The 24,250-nt window shown below is 47.6% G+C and overlaps 1 protein-coding gene across 3 annotated transcripts; it reads right to left on the reverse strand.

The window, feature by feature from the left end:
* Positions 1-6,672: 6,672 nt before the first annotated feature.
* Positions 6,673-23,068, reverse strand: LOC119111388 (uncharacterized). 3 transcript variants are annotated; one of them, XM_037235212.1, is made up of 6 exons: positions 22,938-23,068; positions 18,686-18,766; positions 14,995-15,141; positions 13,832-13,953; positions 11,310-11,582; positions 6,673-8,207 (listed from the first exon to the last, which is right to left on the reverse strand). In XM_037235212.1, exons 1-6 carry the CDS (start codon positions 22,947-22,949, stop codon positions 7,535-7,537), a joined length of 1,308 nt encoding a protein of 435 aa, XP_037091107.1. In that variant the 5' UTR covers positions 22,950-23,068; the 3' UTR covers positions 6,673-7,534. The 3 variants fall into 3 exon arrangements, with proteins under 3 accessions (XP_037091107.1, XP_037091099.1, XP_037091114.1); XM_037235204.1 differs by lacking the exon at positions 22,938-23,068 and adding an exon at positions 21,868-21,943; XM_037235219.1 differs by lacking the exon at positions 22,938-23,068 and adding an exon at positions 21,559-21,618.
* Between the last annotated feature and the right edge of the window lie 1,182 nt (positions 23,069-24,250).

Below are 24,250 nucleotides of genomic sequence, written 5' to 3' on the forward strand. Positions count from 1 at the left end.
TCGTGACCGTGGTGTCCCTCATGTGGTACTAAAACACTGACTTCATCCAAAGAGCACATTTAAGAAGATTCGTGATCTCTCCCGACGCTTCAATGCGAAATCATGGGACCATTATCCACGTCATAGTTTATTTTCTGAAGGTCACCGAATGGTGAGATTACCCATGACTAGTTTGTTGCCAGGGGTGTCCGTTTTTATTCATGTGTGATAGTCTTCTTTGTTCTACCGATCATTGATGTTCACTGCTCCCCCCTCCCTAATTAATTGTTGCACCAGGTCCTTTTTTTAAAATGTTTAAAGCTACAAAATTGGATCGATCTGCATCTTACATCTGATCTGCATCTCGCATCTGCAGTCAACTGGGGCTGACTGCTCGGGTCAGAGCGTTTCCGCCATGTGGGAGAGGACTGTTTTATCATGTATCCAAGTGCTTCCAGATCTACCTTACGACTCACGTCACGCCTCGCCGGAATGGTAGCTGGTAGGCAGCCATGCGCTGAGACAAAATAGCTCTTCAGCCCTTAGCCAGAAGCGATAATGTGCCCCTTATATTTCACCCAGCCTTGCTCGGAAAAAGATAAATGTCCTTATAAGACTTCAAAAGAGCAAATCGACACGAGGCCAAAAACAAAAAAGCCAGCCTACATTTTCCTAAAAGCATCCATGTATAAGCAAATTGACCTTAAAAAACGTCTTGCACTAAAAGGATTGGGACTGTGCGCTCCCAATCGTAGGAGCTAGAGCAACTCTATAGCCGGGGTTGTAGATTCCGTAAAACCAAATGGCCTTGGCCGCTGCAGATAGCACCTGGCGGGCGCTGTACGCGTGAGGACAACCGCCGTGAAAAACAGCTTCCGGAAGTCTTGCAGTCAGTTCGTACCATTGAAGGATTACACCCAGGCGTCTATTTCCCTTTTATTTCTTTTTCCTAGCTTCAGTAAAGGAAAAATAGACATAATCTATTCTTCCGGTTTCGTCACCAGATTTCAGCACCAGTTTGCAGTGCTGCAAGTACTAATCCGTCCCTATTACCAATCTAAAATCGCAAGAGTGAATATGTCACGACTGTCTCCTACTGCCTCCCGGGCGTCGGGCATTTGTCACGACTGTCTCCTACTGCCTCCCGGGCGTCAGGCATTTGTCACGACTGTCTCCTACTGCCTCCCGGGCGTCGGGCATTTGTCACGACTGTCTCCTACTGCCTTCCGGGCGTCGGGCATTTGTCACGACTGTCTCCTACTGCCTCCCGGGCGTCAGGCATTTGTCACGACTGTCTCCTACTGCCTCCCGGGCGTCGGGCATTTGTCACGACTGTCCTCCTACTGCCTCCCGGGCGTCAGGCAGTTGTCCCCAAGACATGAGAGAGCGCATAATTAAATCTATGTTACATACTTTTTCTCACCAATCGATCCTGGCTGAAAGTGAAATATTCGCGGGGTAACATGGGCTGGCTATGTTAAAACAAACGTGCGACTCCAATTACATCTAAATCTACGTCGTATGAAACGCTCAAGGTTCCATCCTTGTTCAAGGACCCCCTGGGCATCCCTTGAGGGACCACTCTAGATACCGCGGCTACCGTAGTCGCCGTACCGCTATTCTTGCCATTGAGATGCTCTCCTGGGTGCTTCGGGACCTACAGCTTCCTCATGGTATCTTTAAACTCTCAAAGCTTCCTACGGTCGACGTCTTCTTTTTTGTTCAGTTTATCCCTTGGCGGCGCATTGCTAATTGCTCCTGGCCCACTCGTGGCTGGGTGACCAGAAGACGGCAGTGCGGAGAAAATGTTTATCATCGCGCTCGAAAAGTGCAGCTTTATTTTGGCCGACCCTCCGACAGCGTTTCGCTTATTGCTGGTGGCAGTTCTGGCGATTTCAAAAGCTGAACCGCACAATTAAAAAGAAGAAGAAATGTAACCGTGCGCCATGGGCCAAACCACGTGCAGGCGATGCCATTGCAGATGTGTCAGCGGCCCGCAACATAAATCGTTCGTCAGCCAGCCTGATCTTTCCTTTTCATGTCACCCCTTGACGATGCAAACACGGGCCAGCCTGCACGCAGCGTGATGGCTAAAATACGGTGGCCATGGGAAGTATTTAAAATCGAGCACGAATATTGCTACTTTGTACATTCGATAGCACTGATATAGGACTATCAGGTTTTTAGTAAAGCACAGTATTCAGATTAAGATATCCATGTGATTGGGTGGACTCCCCGACAGCGTTTCACTCAATGCTAGCAGTCGGCGGAGTCGGCGATAGACAAAGGTATGGCCTTTTTTCTTAAAAAAACCGTTGGTCGTTTGCGCCAGGTGACACCATGTGTGCACCATGTCATTGTGAGAGCATTATTGGGCGTCAACGTAAATCGCTCATGACCCAACGTGTTCATTTTTGTTCAAATTACCACTTACCGGCGCATCGCTAATTGCGGTCAGCCTCCCCTGCCCATTTCGGTATGGAGTTTTGTGTTCAAATCATCCTCCTAGGTGCATTACTAACTGCTGCCTGCGTACCAGCAGCGTGATGGCCAGAACACAGCGGCATGGGAGAACGCTTATGATCTCGCGCCGTCAGGGCAGCTGTGTGTATTCCACAGCTCTAGTATGGGCTCTCAGCTACGAGTACAAAACACTTATCCGCTGAAAGTACAGCACACTTGTACCGCCTCCAGTTTCATTTTATTCGGCCGACCCTTCGACAGAATTTTACTTAATCCTGGCGGTCGGTTGCACCCACGATTTGCAAAGTTACAGAACATATTAGAGAGAGAGAGAGAGAGAGAGAGAGAGGAGAGAGAGAGAGAGAGAGAGAGAAGAGAGAGAGAGAGAAGAGAGTAGAGAGGAGAGAGAGAGAAAGAGAGAAAATAGAGAGAGAGAGAGATAGAGAGAGAGAGATAGAGAGAGAGAGAGAGAGAGAGAGAGAGAGAGAGAGAGAGAGAGAGAGAGAAGGAGAGATATAGAGAGAGAGAGAGAGATAGAGAGAGAGAAGAGAGAGGGGATTATATATCGGCCAATAGATGCATATCATAGATATAATAATATATAACATATTATATATATATATATATACATCTATATTATATATATATATATATATATACATCTATTTGGTGGTGCACAGCGGGTGCGCCATGTGCACAAGATGTCAATGTGGGAACACTTCTAGCCAGCGATGTGAATCGTTCAACGACCGACATGACCTTAGTTTGCTTAAATCACCCCTTGCCGGCGCAGTGCTTACTACAGCCGGCTAGCCCGTAGCGAGCTGGCCAGAATACCACAGTTCGGGAAAATACTCATAATCGTACGGGACGGGTCCGACAATGTGAGTGTGAGGGTACTGACATATGGCTTTTAATTGTGAGTGCAACACACTTGTCCGCTAAGGGCATCCATTTTATCCGGTCGATCCACTAACCGTGTTACACTCGGAGTTGGAGCATCGGCCGCAGCCGCGACGGCCGCCATGTTACGGCGTGCTATTTAGAAACGATCCTGCGTGGTGGACACAACCTTGTGCACGCGATGTCACTGTGTGTTATCGGCCGCCGACGGAAATTGATCGTCGGCCGGAATTGCCTTTATTGTTCATATCCGACCATGTCATGTCCAGATATCATATATACACACATATATATATATATATATATATATATATATATATATATCATATCTTATCATATCATATCTACCATATCATCCCTTGACGACAAATTGCAAACTCGAGCCGGCCTTCCTGCGGAGTGATGACGGCGCCAGTTAAAAACACACATGCCCATGAAAAATTGCACATGGTCGCATCCGCCGTACGAGCGATTCGCAAAGTTACGATGTTAAATTTAAACTACCTTTAGTCATGCGCGGCGGGTGCCACCGTGTGCATATGATGCCATAGCGAAAGCACTATTGGCCGACATTGTAAATTACCCATCGGCCGACGTGCTACATTTTGTTCAAATTGCCTCCTGCCTGCTCATAGCTAACTCACGCCAGCCTGCCCGTATCGTGATGGCAAAAATATGGCGGCCAGGAAATATACCTATAGTCGCGTGCAAAGGGCGCGGCTTTGTAGTCAATAGCGTTGATATAGGGCCATGAGGTTACAGTATAACACACTTGTCTGACTGCGGCATGCATTTCACTCGGTTTAATTCCTAACAGCGTCTCAGTCAATGTTGGCATGACGGCTGCAGGAGTTGTTTGCAAAGTCACTGCGCTATATTTAAAAACTTTTAGTCGTGCACAGCGGGTGAGAGCATGTGCAAACGATAATGTTTTCGAAGCACTACTCGCCTGCAACTTAAATCGCTCATCGGCCAGCATTTTTCTTGTTTAGGTCATCCCTTCATGGCACATTGTTAAGATCGACTGACCTGCCCTGTCCATTAAAACAACATGTATTCATGCGCGGTGGGTCCGACCTGGTGCGGGCGCTGTAATGGTGAAAGCACTATCGGCCGCCAATGTAAATCGTTCTTCGGACGACATGGTCTTTGTTGCTTAACTCAGAGGCCTGTTGCTAACTACAGCTGGCCTGCCCGTAACGTAATAGCTAAAATACGTCAGATCGGTTAACGGGTCATATCTCACGCGAGGAGTGTGACGGTCTGCACTTAATAATATCGATAAAGAACTATCCGCTGCCAGTGCAACACACGTGTTGGATAATGGAATCCATTTTATTCGGTTGACGCCCCGACAGTGTCTCACTTAATGCTGGCGGGCTGGCCGCTGCAGTGGCTTGCAAATACGGCACCGATTTAAACACATGCGGCTGTGCGCGGCGGGTGTCACCATGCGCACACGATCTCATTGTGAGATCAATAGCGACCGGCAAGGTAGGGTCTGAAAAAACCAGCACATGGCGCAGGCACGCAAGTCTTCTGAAACGGCTCGTCCGACCGCCTTGAAACGTTTACCAATCGATTCCGTACAATGAGGTGAGTCACGGGAGGCAATATTGAAACCTGACCTGAGGTCAAACGCCTCGAAAACGCGAAGGGAAAATTTTACACGTAAATGCAGATAGCTCAGACCTCAGAGCCTACTGGACCGATCACTATGAACCCTTCACCATTGGACGCCCCATACCTGTACCTGTTTCCCTATTGCAGTTCCAAATCTGGTGACCCTAGGTCAGATCGTTTGCCGTCAAAATTTAGAGTCCAAAATTATTGTTTGCAAACAACCCATAGCTTAGAGTCTACCGAACTGATCACTGCCGGATCGATCGGTAGGTAGATTAGTTGGAGAAACAATGCCCCAGAACGCACATAAGATAAAGACTACCGTGTCCAGGCTTCTCACTCGGCCGCCCGCCCGGCCTGCCGCCTCCGGACTTATTGTTGTGGTGTAGCCTCGAGAACCACGTCCACATGGGCAAGCCAGCAACCTTCAAGAACTCAAGGTTGCCTTTAGAGTTAACATGGGAAGCATTACCGCCCACAAGATCAAACGAACAATCAACTTTTTTCAATCGTCTTCTTCAAGATATCCGAAAAGCCGACTTTTTAGCCACTGTCATTCCGTTCGTATGCACGCGGGTTTGCCAGCAGTGTGGGCACGTTCACCTAGTCGATCTGCTCGCCAAGCACTTCAGCAACTCTACAAACGTGACGTGAGTGTGTGTGTGTGTGTGTGTGTGTGTGTGTGTGTGTGTTGTGTGTGTGTGGTGTGTGTGTGTGTGTGTGTGTGTGTGTGTGTGTGTGTGTGTGTGTGTGTGTGTGTGTGTGTGTGTGTGTGTGTGTGTGTGTGTGTGTGTGTGTATGTGTGTGTGTCTTTGTGTGTGCGTGTTTGTGTGTTTGTACGCGTGTATTTAAGATTTTATCACTTATCGGCTGCATCCGTAACTAAGTACCCACTAAACCTGTGGATTGTTCATGCGAAACAACTAAAAACTTTCTTTTGCGCATCTTGGGCCACCAAGGTCGATCTGAGATATATTTTGCAGTCGCGATATAGCGAATGTGGTATCTGATGACCGCCACTGTTACTGCTCGTACGCCTGCCACTGCAGGAACAAAGTTGGTTAACGAAAATCTGGGCACCTAGTGCTTTAAAAATTGGCGGATATTGCGGTCCATTCAGAGGTGTAGTTTCCTCTTCAGTTACGGGAGTGGGGGGAGGGGTCAGTTCTGCGAACGTGGGCCTCAGTCCCCCCCCCCCCCCCCTACCTTGAGAGAAAAATTGGGCCAACTCCAGGGAGAAAACCATTTGCTGTTGAGTCTTGGAGGAAAAGTTCACAATTTCGCAATACAGCCCCCCCCCCCCAACTCACTTTGTGTAATAACTCCGCCCTCATTGTTGTCCAAATCCATCTGTGTTATCTGATGAGAAACCTGTCAACAATTCAGATTGGCTAAATATCTAGGTGAGTTACCGATTACCATGACAAAAATTAGGTACCTACGAGACACTATTTCGTACCAAATTAGCATACTCATTGGGATGTGTTTAGGCGTGCCGTGTGCCGACAGTTCAGAAAATTTTCATTTTTGGGAGCCAGTGTTTACTTTTTACTTGGGCATCGGCGGGGGGGGGAGGGGGATAGCGAGAAGCGCGGGGTCAAATCAGCATTAGTGGAGAGAGGAGGGTCCGGCAGTCCGAGAGTATATGAAGTGGCGCCCCTGGATAGTCATCCGGGATCTCACATTCGTCGAAAAATAAGCCAACCTCATCGCACATCTGTATTTGGGACACCGCAAAACGGACTACATATTCGCGGACAGCGGGTGCCGTTACATTTTACTTGCAACTACATTTGAATGGAAATCGGAAGTCAACCCTGAATTCAAATACATCACTACGCTTTAAATATATACATACGTGCACGGACCGCTAGCAGTTACATTTCAACAATATTTCAATCACAAGCGGCCATTGCTCGCACCTATCAACCTTGCACTAAAACATTTTAAAGATATTTCCCCCATTTTGGGCGTGGAAACAAATGGTTGCATCTCGCCCACCATTTGCATGTCACCGCCATGCATTGCTCATACTACGCACACTCATATACCACGCTGTGAATATACCTCACGGGTATAACGTGAGAGACTGCATTCGCGTAACCTCAGGCAAATACACCCGACCATTTGGTAGCACGAGCATCGGGCAGCTTTTCATATCAAGGCTTTTCGGGGGAAATCTGTTTATTAATCCCTTGTTCTGTGTCACAGCTGGAATGCAGGCGATAAGCACAACAATTCCATTGAAAGCGTGAGGGCATAACGCTATGGATGGTATTACATGGAACGCATACGAATACGCACGGTGGAGCATACGAACTGGCAAATATCCTTCCAGCCGCCATCCATCCAGTCATCCAGCTACCACATACGCTACGCACGCACAAAAAGATATGGGGAGCATGGGGTCTGGGCCCACTTTCAGGGCTTGCCGCCAACTAACCCAGTGCGAGCCAGGCGGCGACAGCTCTGAACACGTCAAGAATTGCAACACGCCTGGTGTCCATGCGAGTAGCTAGAGTTCGTGGAGCCGCTGACTGATGGGCAGCGATTGGGCAGCGCAGGGCTACTCAGCCCGGGACACCTCTCGCGGGCCAGCGGCAGACACTGTCACTCCGACACGTCCTCCGGAGATGCCGGCCACGCTCGCGCATCGCGCGCCGACGGGCGCGGCGCCTCGACTGCGTCTCGACGCGCGACCAAACTCGCGCAGAGCCGACAATCTCCCGGCGGTGGTGAGCTTCTCCCACTGCCGCAGAAAAGCGTCTGAGGCGGCCTGCCACTGGCCGTCGTCTTCTTCCAGAATCTGCTGGTTCACGAACGCTGCCCACTGTGCGATCTGGTCGACGGTCGCGGTCGCAGCGGAGTCCTGCGGCCTCGGGTCCTCGGCAGGCACGTCCGTAGGGCCCGCCGACCAGGCGTCGTCGGCACCGGGAGCGTCAGCAGAGGCATACGAGCCACCATCCGGGTCGCCCGGCTCTGATGGCTCCGTTGCAACGAGCCACTCATTCAGGAAATGTCCCGAGGAGTCGACGAAAACGACATTTGAGGCACCATTCAGGGAGTGAACCTGCTCCAGTTGTGTTGTCGCTGGGGCGACGGCTGCGTCTGCGTCGCCTCCCGGACCGCCCAGCGTTCCAGAAACTTCCTCTTGCTTTCGACTTGTACTCGCCCTCCTTGTCTTTCTTGTTAAGGCCCTGTTCTCCTTCACTTTCTTGCCGTACGTCATGTAGTACAACCTGGAAGACAACATGTTAATGGCTGAATATCGACCTTATGATGACAACATGGTGCAACTCTGCTCACGGAGTGATTGAATTAATGTAAATAGGGGTGTCCATCTCGTACACCTCAGGCATACTGATACGGTGCTGGATGGGGCAATCCGGCGGGACCCAATCAAATTGGATTAGATTAAGCTGGATATAGCCATCTTTACAGCTAAATAACTGTAGTCAACATTCCTTGTCACTTCTTGTGAAAATGTCCCTGAAACAGCGCAGCTTATGCAACACATGTTGATGGTTTCTCACCACTATCTGAGGTAAGGAAGTATGCATTGTGACATTTGTTATGTACCCGATCAAGCCGAATGAACAACAAGTACGAGTGTGCAGATTTAAAATCTAACTCATTCGCTTACGCCACCCATGATGTAAATGAACTCGTTTAACACCATCTTTTTTAGATGTGTGACGGGATCAGGCGGATTAACCTCATCTGATTGTAATCGTTTTTTATGCGCGACGGAAACAGACTAATTTTCCTAACATCTGTGAGCTGTTAGTATTTAACTTCGTTAGAATGTAAACTTTCTGCTAGTTCTACAATAATACAATCGTAGACACCACATATATTTCAGGACGCAATGCGGATGGGTGAAGTACACCACATATGCTTTATAGCGAGAAAACCATCTTTTTGCACTTTTCCCTTATTGTTAGACCCGACGCGTCCGATTTGATCGGTAACACCAGCTTTCTCGAAATCCGTCTTCATAAATAGCTCATAATTTCGATTTAAAGACGTCGCTCGTGTGAGAGATATCTAATTGGATTCCCTGCTCACCACTATGAAGGCAAGACATTTAATTTCTTCGCTCGTTTACGGGAGTGTTCCACAATTGTATGGGATGTTGAACCGAAACATCCAACCTTGAAGATTCGGTGCAGTTCAAAGCCCTGCCTTCTTAAGACCTAAACCACTCTAGTTTCTGAGCTACACGCCCGCAACGATGTGCAGACTTTTTCGGGGAAATTATTTCAAGGTCACCCTGGCATCCATGACGTCAAAACATCGTCATAAAAATCCTGTCATTTCATTAGCCATGCAGCAATCAAGGTCAAAAATACAATTGTAGAGTTGTTCACATCTGTCTTTCATGAGCATGATTTCCAGATATACAGCCGTCTATTGGCTCTCAGTCAATGTTGTGCAAGGTACGATGACGTCATCAAATAATGCCGTGTTGATGAGCGTATTTACTAAACAAAGAAATTGAGTTGTCTGGAGCAGTTTTTTCCATTCAGAAGTATATCAATAGCTGTACGTGAGCTAGTCCCATTAAATATCATGTCTGCTTCAATATCTTCAGGTGTGGAACATTCTCTTCAGCGTGTGCATTATGTACTGTTCGCAAAACACTTATTTGTGAAAATACTTTAGTACTATAATACTAAATATTAAAGTACTAAAATATTTGTAAAAACACTAAAATACTTGTAAAATACTTGTTAAATACTAATAATAATACTTGTTTATTATATAATAATAAAAAATGCAATACCTACTTGTGTAATAAATGCTACGAAAGCTGGGAACACTTTTTTTTTTAGAGAAAATGAAACGCGAACATATGGCTATTACCTGCAAATTCAACGAAATGTTACACTATGACTTTGATATCTACTCTATGTCGTTGAGCACAGGGGCTGTTTGCGAGGCGCACTTCGGCTTTGGGAAAACGGGTATCACATGGTATATAAAGACGTACTGGTGCAAACTTATCAATGCGCTTTTCGGCGCCTGCCCCCTGCCGCCGGCTATGCCAATCGCATACGTCCATCTGTACTGACATCATTCATTCCGATTAAGTTGTCACTTTCAAGCCCGCAGGCCCGTAATGTACGGTTTTGAAAGGGCTCAAAAGCGGTAATTCTAGACTGACAACGACCCTTATTAAATTTTGCTGCTATCAGGACGGTGGAGGTCGCGACAACCGCAGCTGTCGCGGACTCGGGATACACTCTTGGGCTACCAAGAAAGGAAGAAGTGTGGTGTTGTTACAAAGCGTTGATAGCGTAATTTGAAACAAAAATGATTAAAATGATATCCTTATTGCATCTTGGTGGTGCTGCAGTGGCACTATCCAGTGTTCTAATTAGACGTAACTGGTCCCGAGGTTTTCACTGAGGTTTTCTTTTTGAAACATGCTCCAAAGGTACGACACTTCCCAAAAGTGTGACTTAAGGGGGCTAGTTACGCACAATAACAGCACTGGGTAGTGTCACTGTAGCACCGTCAAGACACACTAAGGAAATCGATGTTAATTATTTGTCAGTCCAACCGCTGTGACACCTCTACTGCTATGATCGAAAGAACGTTTGTGAGTGGCCAGCGGGCGACAAGTGGCCCTGGTACCGAGACGCGCATTGGTTCAAGTTTGAACCATTGAGTTGCATTGACCATACCATTATGGACCACGCGATACTCCCATCCCCAAAACCTAAGTGCGCCCCGAAGATACATTTCGGTGAGCGACATAGGGGAGAAATCAAAGGCATAGTATAACATTTCGTTAAATTCACTGGACATTACCTTCATGTTCGTGTATATTGTTGTCAAAACAGTGTTGAAATTTTTCGCAGCATTCATTACACAACTTTGCTGATAAATAGTATGTTCCAAACATCATACAATACACCCTCGGAAAAACCAAAACAAGTGAAAGGTATCACCTTCAGAGTGGTGAGCAGGGAGTCCCATGGGATTTCTCCCTCAGGAGCAGCTACTTCCGAGTCAAAATTCTGAACTTCTTAGAACGATCTCGAGAAAACTGGTACTACTGAATGCATCGTGAACACCTAATCCAACACAAGTAAAAAACACAAAGGTGTGGTATGCTATCTTAAATACAACAAATGTCAGCAGCGTGCCAGCGGACACCAGCACATCCGGAGTTGTAATACCCTTGTAATACCCGTTGTAAAACTTGGAGGAGAACATCATGCCTTGTGCAAGCGTGATGTGGGAGTACCTACTCCGCTAGGCCCCGAGTCAAGGTGAAAACCAATACAATGTCTCATCGCCTCAGTAGAGATTGTACTCACAGGTGCGCTCACCTATAAACGTAGCTTAAATCGGGTACGATAGAACGGTCAGCTGAAATCTTCTCATAGCTTGTCCCATACTCCTCCTGGAGTTGCTGTTTCAGAATTCTCAGCGCCTCTGGTGGCGAGTGATGCTGAGCGAGAAGCCCCAGCATTCTCTCCTTTGTCGCCTCTCCGACCCGTCTAAACCTGAGCGTTACAGGCGAGTCTTTCGCATGGCTGTGGGGCCTGCCGTTGCAGGTCACTCTCATCTGATGGTTTGCGTAGGGCAACCGGCTTCTGTTCCTGCGAAGGCAAAGGACGTGGATCGATCAGTTTATACCATAGGGTCACTTACGCACGCTAACATTGCCGCGTTCCACTCCAGCCGCTCTCAATATTCACTGCCCGTATCCAACTGGTAGCACATAACATATCTACGGTCCAACGATGTTCACCATCTCACTTGGAACTACTTGTGTGCTTGAAGTGCAATACCATTTCTTAATAATAGCAAACTATTACTATTTTAGTAAATATGCTCGTTAAAATTTCATCGTTTGATTGCGTCATGGAACGTTGTCATGACGTCAGAGTCGCTGCCAGACTGGCGACGTCAGTGACCGCTGCAGCGACTGCGTGAGTCACTTGTTCTGTACAAGGCAAGGTGACGTGGAGGTTTATGCGTGTGAATTCATGTCCCTAGATCGTGTGTGTATGCTTCGGTCTTTTCTCGTGGTGTTCTTGTATGTTTTCCGTTGTGGCATATTATTTACTTGCATTCGCACGTACGTTGACGGCGCCATTCTTACGGTTATTTCATTATCACTTTTATGCTCGTCTTAACTAGTATCTATCCAAATACCTGTGTTAATTGTCGCAAAACGCGGCTCTCGATGGAGACATGCAAACGGTAGCCCAACCTGATTGTGAGCCAATTGTCTTCCATCGTCGAGACGCTTGATGTTGAACCACTTCAAACACGAAAACTGCAGGGGGCCAGCACTTTTCTTGGCTGTGAGTACACTACAACTGTTGGGTGTTAATATTGTGATTTTGTAAGGTTGAGTTAACCGGCACCCGGCGCTGCCTTGCCCCGCGAGTTGGCCACGGTGCGACCAAAGCAGGCCTCTGATTGGTTAGATCCCAATACGCGAATACGTGCAGCGTAATGATTGGTGGAGCAGGGTGAGCTCAGCGCGGCGTGACCTGTGTCGGGGTCGGGAGATGTCACGTGATGACAGGGTATGTGGTTCTTAGATAAAAGAGTGACATGCGAGCTCCTAGTATTTGTGAACCCAGCATGTGATGAGTTGAGTCTTGCGAAACAACCAAAAAGGTGGGGAAGTCGCGTGACATTTCTTTGTGGACACATATTTCTGGCTGACTTTCAAAAAGGCGGCCCAAAAAAGGCTGCATGACTCCGCATGCATCAAGAGCAGGGACAAGAGGGTTTGAAGCATTCAAAGTGTGTGAAGTTCGAAGTGAGGTCATGGCTATAAACTACAGGGAATGATCTTGAAACGGCTATCCCAGTTTAAAATCTCATACAAATGCTGACCTGCATCTTAGGATGAGTCAACCTTCATCCTCTTAACGACAGCTGTGCCATAATATATAACGCATGACTGCTAGATGCATTATATGCAGTGCGCGTGCTGGTCCATGCGCGGATTAAGGGGGACTCTAAATGGGATATACCCTCCCCCGCCAAACGCAGGCAAGGCCCATTCCACGAGAAGCTGCTGGGAAAGACGCTTCATGCGAGGTAGACCGGATGGAAGCGAATAACGGAAATGCACAGAACCGAAAGCAACCTGAGCACAACGACACTGAAAAACATTCCGAAACATTATAATCGCAGCCGCGCTGAAGAACATATCAGGATCCTCAAACATATTGTGGCGACCTGAAATATCAAAGCCGCAAGAAACGCCCGGAAGACCATAGAACACACGTGGGCCAAAATTCATGAGAAACAGAATACTGATCATCATAAACAATACGCAGGTGCTGGAACACCCCGGCCCCGAAGCACCAGGGTCCCCAGAGGCAGTAGGGCTGCCGAAACAGCCCAGACACGCCACGGGACGCCGAGACCGTAAGCAGTCAGGGTTCCGAGAAGACCGGGGGCGCTAGAGGTCACAAAGCATTAAACCATTATCCAAATGCCGCCGTCAAATACCACTCGTAATATGGTTACGTGCCCCGAGGGAACATGACCACCTCGATTAGCCAGACAGCCTGAATACGATCGGAAGGTACCGAGACGCTTGTCAAGTCAAAGGCAGCCCGCCAGGGCTGAATATCGTTCCAGTACTCGATGTACTGACGACCGACTGTCGTACGGCATCACTACAATTTTACACTCTTGCAGAACAATTTTACACTCTTGCCTCGCGCGTGAAGAAGCGAGTACGTCCGGCTATGTGTGTGTGTGTGCGCGCAGGCATATGTGCCTGTGTGTATGGGAGGTTACCCCCCCCCCCCCGCGACTGCATCCACATGCCACAATCACGCATAGGACTGTACAAAATTATATATGACAATCGCACCTCACAGCCTGCCGTTTAAGGGTGACAGTCATCCGAGTGGGGCAGCCCAAATTCTGCTCCGAAATTTTCTTTCGTTGGTGGCCACGTTGATCGGGTACCTCCAGGTGACAGCGAAGCCACGCCTGGAATATGTCAGGATGACGTAATCAAAAGCTGTAAACATTCCGCACTCTTCTTAAAAGTGGCATGGTGGCGTCAAAGCGGAACACATGGGCGATGGCCGTTTTCCCCAAAAATATGGCTTAAGGATGAAATCCATCCGACTTGAATGATACTTCTGACATAGACAACGGTCTAATAAGCCAATACGCACGCACGCACGCACGCACGCACGCACGCACGCACGCACGCACGCACGCACGCACGCACGCACGCACGCACGCACGCACGCACGCACGCACGCACGCACGCACGCACGCACGCACGCACGCAGCACGCACGCACGCACGCACGCACGCACGCACGCACGCACGCACGCACGCACGCACGCACGCACGCACGCACGCACGCACGCACGCACGCACGCACGCACGCACGCACGCACGCACGCACGCACGCACGCACGCACGCACGCACGCACGCACGCACGCACGCACGCACGCACGCACGCACGCACGCACGCACGCACGCACGCACGCACGCACGCACGCACGCACGCACGCACGCACGCACGCACGCACGCACGCACGCACGCACGCACGCACGCACGCACGCACGCACGCACGCACGCACGCACGCACGCACGCACGCACGCACGCACGCACGCACGCACGCACGCACGCAACGCACGCACCACCCACACACACACACACACACACCACACACACACACACACACACACACACACACCACACACACACACACACACACACACACACACACACACACACACACACACACACACACACACACACACACACACACACACACACATATATATATATATATATATATATATATATATATATATATATATATATATATATAGTGTTTGTACTCACGATTATCTTCGACTCAGCATCTGACTCTCCAGCCTGTCAGTCTGGTCGTGGAACATTACCAAGTTGAAATAGAAGGATGAGGACGATCATGCAAGCAGTACTTATTAGACCAGCACTGAACTTGGCTTGTTGGCATGTCACTTAGAAACACGGCACACTTACCTTGTATCCAACGTGCTTTCCACCGGATTTGGATCCCGATATACTAAATATCCTTTTAGTAAAGGATTGAAAAAGCTTCATCCACTGCAGAAAGCTTTCCTTCTCAGGTTCACACTTAAATGCCACAGTTGTGCCTCGCATTAGTTCCTGAAAGACACAAAAATTATTTAGTACAGAAAAGAAACAAGCATTTCCTTACGTGTTTGCTTACCTACTGTTACCCGAACCCGCCTGTCTGCTTGTGTCTATTCGCATCCATGAAGTACGCAAGCACACCTTGTACGTGCTGCAAGCATCTCACAACATAAGCATGCTGCAGCACTTATCATACTTGTCATGAGCAAGGCAGACCATCAGCTTCTATGATCTAGCCTTATTGGTTCAATGAATCACGTACCGCTTTTCTTTTCGGCAGAAATTCCCCGACGCCACAATACCGCAGATTTGAGTGCCAACATGGACCACGTGCAAGGCTGATAGCGTCGCATATGCTAGTGATTACAGCATTACTGAGCGGTCTATTCCAGGACAAATCATCAAGGTAGGCCTAAAATTGTTCACCATGACCACTCCAATTTGGACTAAATTTCGCACGCGCCTTCATCTACGCCAGAAATCACACCCAAATATTTTTAGGCTTCTGAGTCGCATGGTCCACGAGACGGAGGTCACAGAATTTAAGAAGAATCTGTAAAAGTGGAGTAGAACCTCATTTTAATATATACAATGGCTGTTCAGTCTCATCAAAACTCCATACCATTCAACAGCTGATGATCTCCTGCATCCATGTCACAGAGATGAGCACTTCCCGTCGTCATTTTTTGGCCACGTGACCGCGTGACCTTTCCTTACATTCATAAGTTTTCCCAAAAATTATACTACAAAATAAGGAAGGACACCCGGGCATTGCCATACGTTGTGATGATGATCGACATAGATTGATCAGCCGATCGGCATCAACACACTGACCACGATACGTTACATTGCTTTTACCATGCATGGCGCATTTCCATGATCATACACAGTTGTTTATGCAACTCCAACTCTGTAACGTCCATCGAGGTCAACAGTGAGGTCACGGCATGGGCCTGTATTCATCCTGCATATGATGCGACATACAGCCGATACCGAGGGCATATGAAAGCTCGTCGCCCAACAAAAACGTTAGCACCATTTTCAAGTCAGTGAGAGGTCATGCAGATTGCGTATCGGTCAGTAACCTGACCTTTGGTGGTGTCCATGGGTGAGAAGTTGCAGATAGTTGATGACGGTGTCATCTTAAATGCCCCTCTGAGAAGAAAGCGATAAGCGCATAACGCACGCAAAAATAATTGGAAAGAAATACAACAATATCTTTCGATGTCCTAGCACAAGAGCCAGCATTAGTTCTGGCACATGTATGCGGGGAGTGTCCGAGGGAGAAAGGAGTGGGCGTAAAGCGTATAGACTGGACAACGTGAAGGATAATGCATACACGGGATCATTTCTGTTTCGGAACTGTACCACGGTTCATTTATGCACATTAGTTCAGGTCGTTCCTAAGGAAGACAAGTGTGAGCCTTTGCTCAGTGAGGTGATAACGCAGCTCATGCATCGTAACTATGTGCTAAAGCACAATCCCAGTCAACCATGCACCGGCGCGACCGTTTTCCCGACCATGGCACGGTGCTGCTGCTGCTGTGATTTGTGCGGGAACATTTTGCATTTCTTGTACCGGATACAACCTAGTGGTTCCGCTGGCACAGCGCTGTTCTTTGTCCGAGGGCTTGTCGCCAGAGCAATTGTGTGGTATCCGACTTCTTGGTGCATAATGCAATAGTACTGACAGCATTGCAATCTGCTTTGATATCGCGTAAAAAACGTGCATCTAGGTCCACAGAAACTGTACCTTTGGACGGATGTTCAGAACAGTATGAAGCAGCTTTAACATCGCAAATATGCATTATCACGAGAAGGTTTAAGAGCTACAATGTGAGCAATGTCTTTACTTCCTCGCATGACAAAAATGCACTCGACGGCATCGGTGGGTCTGTCAAACGAGCAGTTTGCCGTGTTTGCTTTCAGCAACCAATACAAAATCGAATGCCAAGTCCAAATACCTTCCCCGAGTCCGGTGACAAAAACCCTACAGGGAGTGTTCCACGCTTGAAAGGGCTTTTGAACTGAAACAGCCATCCTGAAGATCATTTGGTGGCTCAAAGCCCTGCCCTTCGTAAGACCTAAACCCCTCTAGTTTCCGAGCTACACGTCCGCGAAGATGCGCACCTTTTCTGGGAGACTATTTCAAGGTCATCCAGGCATTCATGACGCTATAACGCCATTTAAATCCTGCTACTCTTTTAGCCATACGGCAATCGCGGCCACGAAATGAAAAAAAGAAGAAAAGCCTGTCGATACTTCTATTTTTGGCGTTCGTGAGTGCCATTTCCAGATATAACGGCCGTCAATTGGCGCTCAATCAATGCTGTACAAAGTGCGATGACGTAATCAAACAATGACGCACTGAGGAGCACATTCACGACACAGAGAAATTGTGTTATCTTAGAGCATCCTCTCCACTAAAAAGTATATCAATAGTTATGAGTGAGCCCAATTTCATCGCATCTAACACTTGATTCAATATCTTCAAATGTGGAACATTTCCTTTAATGGAAGACTGAGTTTTGTTTTGCTTCCCTTAACGACTGTTGGAGATCAAAGAGGAATCGGACACACGTTTCCGCAGCGCGCCACCCGTGTACGGAATTTAAACGTTCCGCCGCTTCTAACGGCGACGGGCCTAAACACGCCCCCGGGTGGCCGACTGGATACCCTTCGCTCAGGTGGGGATTGATTTGACCCCTTGATATCTCGAAAACTAAGCTAGCTAGGCACCAAAATCACAGGGCAGACTGTTCTGTACGTGAACTAACTTTAACTGTACTGTAACTGCACGTGTCAAAATTTGAGGTTACTAGGTTATGACCTTGGGATTAAACAACATAAAACAATATAAGACTCAAGATTCGCGTCTCAAGTGTCCCAAATCTTCTCACACAACCGCCGTGAAGCTGGATATCTGTTCTAAGCAAGAGGCCAATGGCCAATGGTGACTGGCCACTGATGTTTAATTAAGGTCAGTGACCTTGATTTACCTTTGAAGGCCAAGGTGACCACAGAACTACAACATTGCTCCTATCTTGTCAGTTGATTAAAACATAAAGGCCATCTGTCGAGGAATTGCCCCAAAACCAAAGCGGCAAGTCAAATAAATACGAAACAGTGAAAAAAACACTGTCTGCACTTGTGGCAGTTTAATGTTTTTCCTTTGTAACCGCCAAAGTTCAACACTGAAGAAAGTTTGCAAAATCGTTTGAAATTCAATGCCTTTCTTAACTGTATCAGAAACCTACAGCTAGATCAATAAAAGGCATACGTCTTATAGCAGGACGTCAAGCACTCACATAAGCAGACTGCAAAATGCACAAGCACAAGCATATACATAAGTGTATGCACAAGCATGCAGCATAACCATACGCATGACCAAACTGCATGAACATACACGCACAAGTGCCACTAATAGACAAGCCAATATTTCATACTAGACAACACTAAACACACAAAAAGCAAGCAAGCAAACCCGAGGTACCATTCAAAGCGTGCCAAAGCATACTAAATTACATTTCAGCAAGAGTATTCAAAGCACGCCCACCTCTTCCATGGTTTCCGTGACATCCGGCCGTTCACAAAGCAGGTACTTCTTGCCATTGTGAATAACCACCTGTTGTTCATCCTGTGGCAAGTCAGAAAATCATGTTGTATTACTTTCTTGTGAAGGACATGAACTGAAGCACTGGGTGAATAGCCTGTAAATTTACCTGTGATTACAGGAGTGTGGAGGTGAGTTTAATGCAACATACAGCTTTATTGTCAGTAAAAACAAGGTTTAATGATGCAAAATTCATTGCACTTGTTGTCTATGAAGAATTTAATTGAGGACCACGCACGCACGCAGGCACGCACGCACGCACACACACCCACACACACCCACACCCACACCCACACGCACACGCACACGCACACGCACACGCACACGCACACACACACACACACACACACATATATATATATATATATATATATATATATATATATATATATATAAAGCCTAGATGCATACACAAAGATGACTTGCTTTGCTGAAGCATCTGTACAGGGTGAGCGGATAGATTGCGAATTCTGGACACTAGACACAGACAATGTAATTATTGTGACTCGGGATGGCCACATAGAAAATCTGTAGATCAAGGGTGGTGTTCGCCTTTAAATGTCAGTCAGAGCGCCTTTTGCACCGATTTAGAACCCGCCGGGACAGCGCGGGCCTCTATTTCGGCGAGGGACCACCAACACCGAACCGCCGCCCCGCGCAGGTCTAAGCACTAGGACTGGGTTCCGACGCAGGGTTCGCGATTTGCATTGGTCGGACCTCTGGGACGGTCAGGGGCCCACAGCGCCGAACAAGGACCCTATGTCGGTATGGGTCCTGGGTCGACTAGCGCAACATTTTCTAAACAGGAACAGGGCTGGACCTCGAATGCCAAAGGGCCTCGCGCGTTGGCCGGGTTCTTAAGACAATGTAAGGACATATCAGACCTAGTGACGCGAGTCCAATAGAACAGCCCTGTGTGATTGTCGCAGCACCGGACGGGGAACCCCCATCCCATTTGAGCCAAGGGGCCTTCAGCCGAGCTGGATCATCCGTGCCAATTATTGAAGCCCCTGCGGCAATCATGGATTTTGTTGCAGCCAATGAGGGCTCTTGTATCTATATGGGGCCAACTGCCCAGGCCAGAGGGTTTGCCACGTCAGGGAAGAGACCAATGTATGGCATATCTATCTAATTGGGTCCTCCGAGTCGACTAGAACCCGCCCCGTGTCACCCGAATGGAAGCCGGTAGACATCCCGCGTTGGGACGGAATGGCCCTTCAGCCCTTGGCGGGAACGATAAGGTGCCACATTATTCTACCCACGGGTCCCTTGTCTGGAAAAGGAACGGGGGTCTCATTAGTGCTTAATACAGGAGATCGAAATCAGGTCGGAACCCCAAGAAGCCAACCCATGTCTGTATGAAAATGTCTATCTTTTTGCAAAATCGACTCGTGAAACAAATTACATGAGTGTTGAGTCTGCGCTCTAGGAACCTTAGGAGCAAGGACAGCTGTGGCATGGGTTGTAGTTTCCGCAAGCCAAAACCGCATTGGTCACTGCAGATGACACCAGGCGGTGGACGCCCTGCGCGCGAAAATGACCGCCGTGAAAACTGCTTCCGAAAATCTTCCAGTCATTCTTATAGCATTTAAAACCCACTGGGACGTCTATTTCATCTTTATCTCATCAGTCGCAGGGCGAACGCCATGGAAAGGTGGGGGGCTGTGGCGACAGCAACACCGGGCGTCGGGATATTCGTTGTCGCGCATGTCCAAACCTATGTTACACGATTTTGTCATTAATCAAATGCGCCTTGGGTTGAACATTCCTGGACATACATGGGCAAGCCATGTTAGTACATATTTGTAACTAAGTTTTGATCCACAATCTACATTCAAGGGGTCCTCACCATATCCGAAGGACAAAGAAAATCTGCCAAACCCTCTGGATGCATTGCTTTAGAGTTCACTACACCACTGTTAAATGAAAAGCGCTGGTAGACTTCTGTGCAGTCAATCAAGGCCCATCTCCTGCAATGTATTAACCCCCAAATACAAACAGAATTGCATCTTCCAGCAGCTTTTGCCTGATGTCCCAGCTCAAGAAGGTAAAAATGAAAACAATTAGGCCTCCCATAATCAAGTGGGCCATCATCAAACATAAATTTTTGACATAAATGAGTTTGCAGTCATATCTGACATGCAATGTTGTGCCTGCAGCTCTTAGATTTTTCCATACCACAGCAAGGGGGCCAAATTGACCCCATTCTTTAGACCTGAGTATGTTGCATTCAGTAGACCACCTAGGAAAGCTTTGGGATTCAATTTCTATTTCAAAGACTAACACAATTTGCAATGTGAGAATATTACAGTGTCAAAACCTCACCTCATACTATCCCCCCCCCCCCCCTGCAGTGAGTCTTACAGTATGCTCTATCAAAGCTTGTCTTCCACCCCTACCCAGTCTCCTCCATGCATCATGAAGTATATGAACAGCCCATTTTTGTTCTGGTGGTCATCACAGTTTTATAGAAACATGTACTGTTAACAGGTACAAAAAATTTGGTATTCCAAACATGAGATTTGCACCCTAACAAATCTGACAATATGCCAAGTGTGTGCTTTGCACATGCACAAATACCACAGAGCTCGCCTTCCAGTGGCCCAAGTTTACAAGACTCAGAAGTCCCCATTTATTTCAAAGGTCCACACAAAATGAACAGCAGCAGATCCATAAGTGTTTTGGACAGCAACGTGGGGTGTCAAAGATGCATTTGGCCTAGGTTTCAAAATATCACTGAATTTTGTTTTATTTTACCTCAATGAATATTCTAAAACTGCCAGTAAAAGTTTCTCCCTGGGGATAGCCTTACTCACCAGCCCTCATGCAATGCCTGTGAACCTAAAATTACAATGAATGGCTTTCTTTCCAGCAAGTTACAAATATTGAGTTGACTGGATCCTAAGTGCTTCCATCAGCACAAAAAAGGCACACCCATGAGTTGATGTATCTCAGTAGAAATTGGATGCTGGTGGCTCTGGAACAAAACAAGTGTTCAGTAATAAGATTCACTCATGGGTCTTCTAGGGAAAATATCAGCCAAACATTGGCTGATATCATCTGCATTGCAGATGTCATGTCTGTGGCAAAGGTTGATTACCCAAATCAGCAAACTGTTGGCTTACATTGCAGATTGATGATTGTACATTCACAGCAAACTTGACTGCCATGCATTTACCATCAAATGACAAAATAACCAGTGCTTGCAGCAGCAGACAGTCACAATCAGCTAGCTGTGCAGCCAGACTGTCACTTTTGGCAACTGACTGACTGGGGTAGGGGGAACTGAAGGTGTTGTAAGTTTGTAACTCACCTGCCCCCAACCTGTGTTTCTCTACATATTTTGCCAATTTTGTTTGAACAAATGACAATTTGTATTTTCCCTTAGTGTGTCCTTTTTACACTTTATTCAACAGCACAGTGGCTAAAGCCAGGACATCATGTCCAAAGAAGGAAGGCTTTGTGCAAATTCATATTTTCCCTCAATATTGTCATCTTCCAATAAAACATGTTGCAGGAGATTGAACCAACATAAGAGACCCAATTTACATTGTTGGTGCCAGGAACCTCATACAACCTACAGGGATAGTAACTGCCATCCCAGCAATGCGGTTAACTAAGATGTGGCAGTATTTTGATATATTGGCAGGTACATGATTGGTCATGCAATATTGTGCTGAAAGGTAAATAGATGTGCAATTCTGGTTTATATGAGATAGATTGCACCAGATGATGCAGGTAACTTTGGCTAGCACCCATTTTCACCATCCTTTGCTTGCTGGTGCAGCCAGAAATGTACAGTATGTGGGACACTGACAGGAAGTGCTGGTGTCATAGAAGAAACTAAACAAGCATCCATGGTAAAAGCACACAAATTATGATGGTTGATTGCAATTGGCAATTGGCAAGGTCATTACCATGGTCATATAAGGGTCATCACCACATCTTCTATATCAAAGCCTCCACCAAAAATGCAGTTAGGATCTGGCTGTCAAGTGCTTCTCATTGCCATGTAATAATATACCATTCAATCCAGTTTGGCAACTTCAAAAATCGTGGAATGTCTCGGAAATAACATGATCCTTCCCCTTAAAAAACACCAAGTGATCCCCTCTACAAACTAAGATAGCATGACAATAAGATTGGTACCATGCCAAGCCATTCACAGCAGATTAGCAACTTAATTCGAAAATACCTTTCCCAGCATATCCGGTATTCCCCAATCCTGGTCCACTTTTAAATCTTTCGAGGGGCCTCCTCCCCACTGTTTACTGCATGCGCGCCACTCCGGCGACGCGGCGCCAAGGTGCACCCAAGCAGGCGCGGAAGCGGCTGACGGTCGGCGGTCGATTATTGCCGAGTCCAACAGCGGACCTCCCAACAACTTAAACTGCCCAATCTGGTGCACACATAGTACGTGTGCACGTGTGGCTGAATAGCAGAGATGTAACGACCGTCTCGTCGCTTTCAGGTCCATTCTCACGCCTTCGGAGGTGCCACTTCGGCTGGTGTTTAAGTAGTCTCGGTGGCTCTTGGCCGGCCGATCTAAAATTTGAAGTCCAACAACGGACATCCCGCAAAATCAGGTGCAAAACCACACAAACTGATACAAGCTTGCCGCGCGTGTATGTATGCGAAAATGATGAACACGTGCCCATTGTTCTTTGGATTGCGAGACTGAAATTGTGAGCTTTCTTTGTCAAAGCTGTCTGCGCGACACGCGGCCACGTGACCGGGAAACACCCCAGCTCCAGTAACAAACGTCTGTGCAGGCTAGATGCAGGGCCGGACAGGACGATACAAACGCGACACAAGTGACATACGGAGACACGTGTCGACCATTCTGTCGCTTTGCTAATAGAACATGCCATTGTTCACACGGTCTTGTTGCGCTCGAACAACCGTCCATGCAGAGTAAACGAGACCCCGCTCCGGCGACAAAAGCGAACAATTTTACTTAGATGTTTCCTGCAAAATACACCCAATTACGACCTTGTTTCAAAACCCCAGTACCACATTGGTTCGAAATGGGAAGTCATTTGTCCGCAACGGCTAATTGGGACGATCAACACATCGATCCCTGACGTCGGGAAAACCAATTTAAATGGCTGAAATGCGGGGAGAAATTAGGTGTTGCGGTAGGTTGGGTCAACTTCATAGGTCGAGCGCTCCTCCAACTCGACTTAGATAGGTGCCATCTCCACGGCTAGCCATCGAGCCCGAGCGCCAGCTGGCGGTGACCTTGGCCGAACGTGTCGTCCGAGCGAGCGGTGCGCCGGCGGCGGCGCCCCGTGGAGCGGAAAGGTCCTCGACGTTTCTGAGAACGCCGAGCGCGGCAAGGAGGGGACGAATTCCATCCAACTCGGCTGGAGCTAGAGGCGATGACGAAAGTGCAGTATGTGGGGAAAGGAAGACGGCTTACTCCAGCAGCCTGCAGGGGCGTAATTTTGCGGTGAGAGTTTGGTGGTTGAATCGCAAATAATTTTGAAAACACCGCCCCTTCAAAAC

Source organism: Pollicipes pollicipes, unplaced genomic scaffold (assembly GCF_011947565.3).
Source record: "Pollicipes pollicipes isolate AB1234 unplaced genomic scaffold, Ppol_2.1 Scaffold_2555;HRSCAF=2994_pilon_pilon_pilon, whole genome shotgun sequence".
Lineage (NCBI taxonomy): Eukaryota > Metazoa > Arthropoda > Thecostraca > Pollicipedomorpha > Pollicipedidae > Pollicipes > Pollicipes pollicipes.

What these genes read in the sequence shown, in the direction of transcription:
- LOC119111388 (XM_037235204.1), bottom strand. Translation starts at nt 21,912, where the DNA reads ATGGCAGTCAAGTTTGCTGTGAATGTACAATCATCAATCTGCAAT. An exon ending in GAAAGCACGTTGGATACAAG is followed by an intron (nt 13,954 to 14,994) that starts GTAAGTGTGCCG and finishes GACATATTCCAG; the next exon opens with GCGTGGCTTCGCTGTCACCT. An exon ending in CTTAAACGGCAGGCTGTGAG is followed by an intron (nt 11,583 to 13,831) that starts GTGCGATTGTCA and finishes TTGCCTTCGCAG; the next exon opens with GAACAGAAGCCGGTTGCCCT.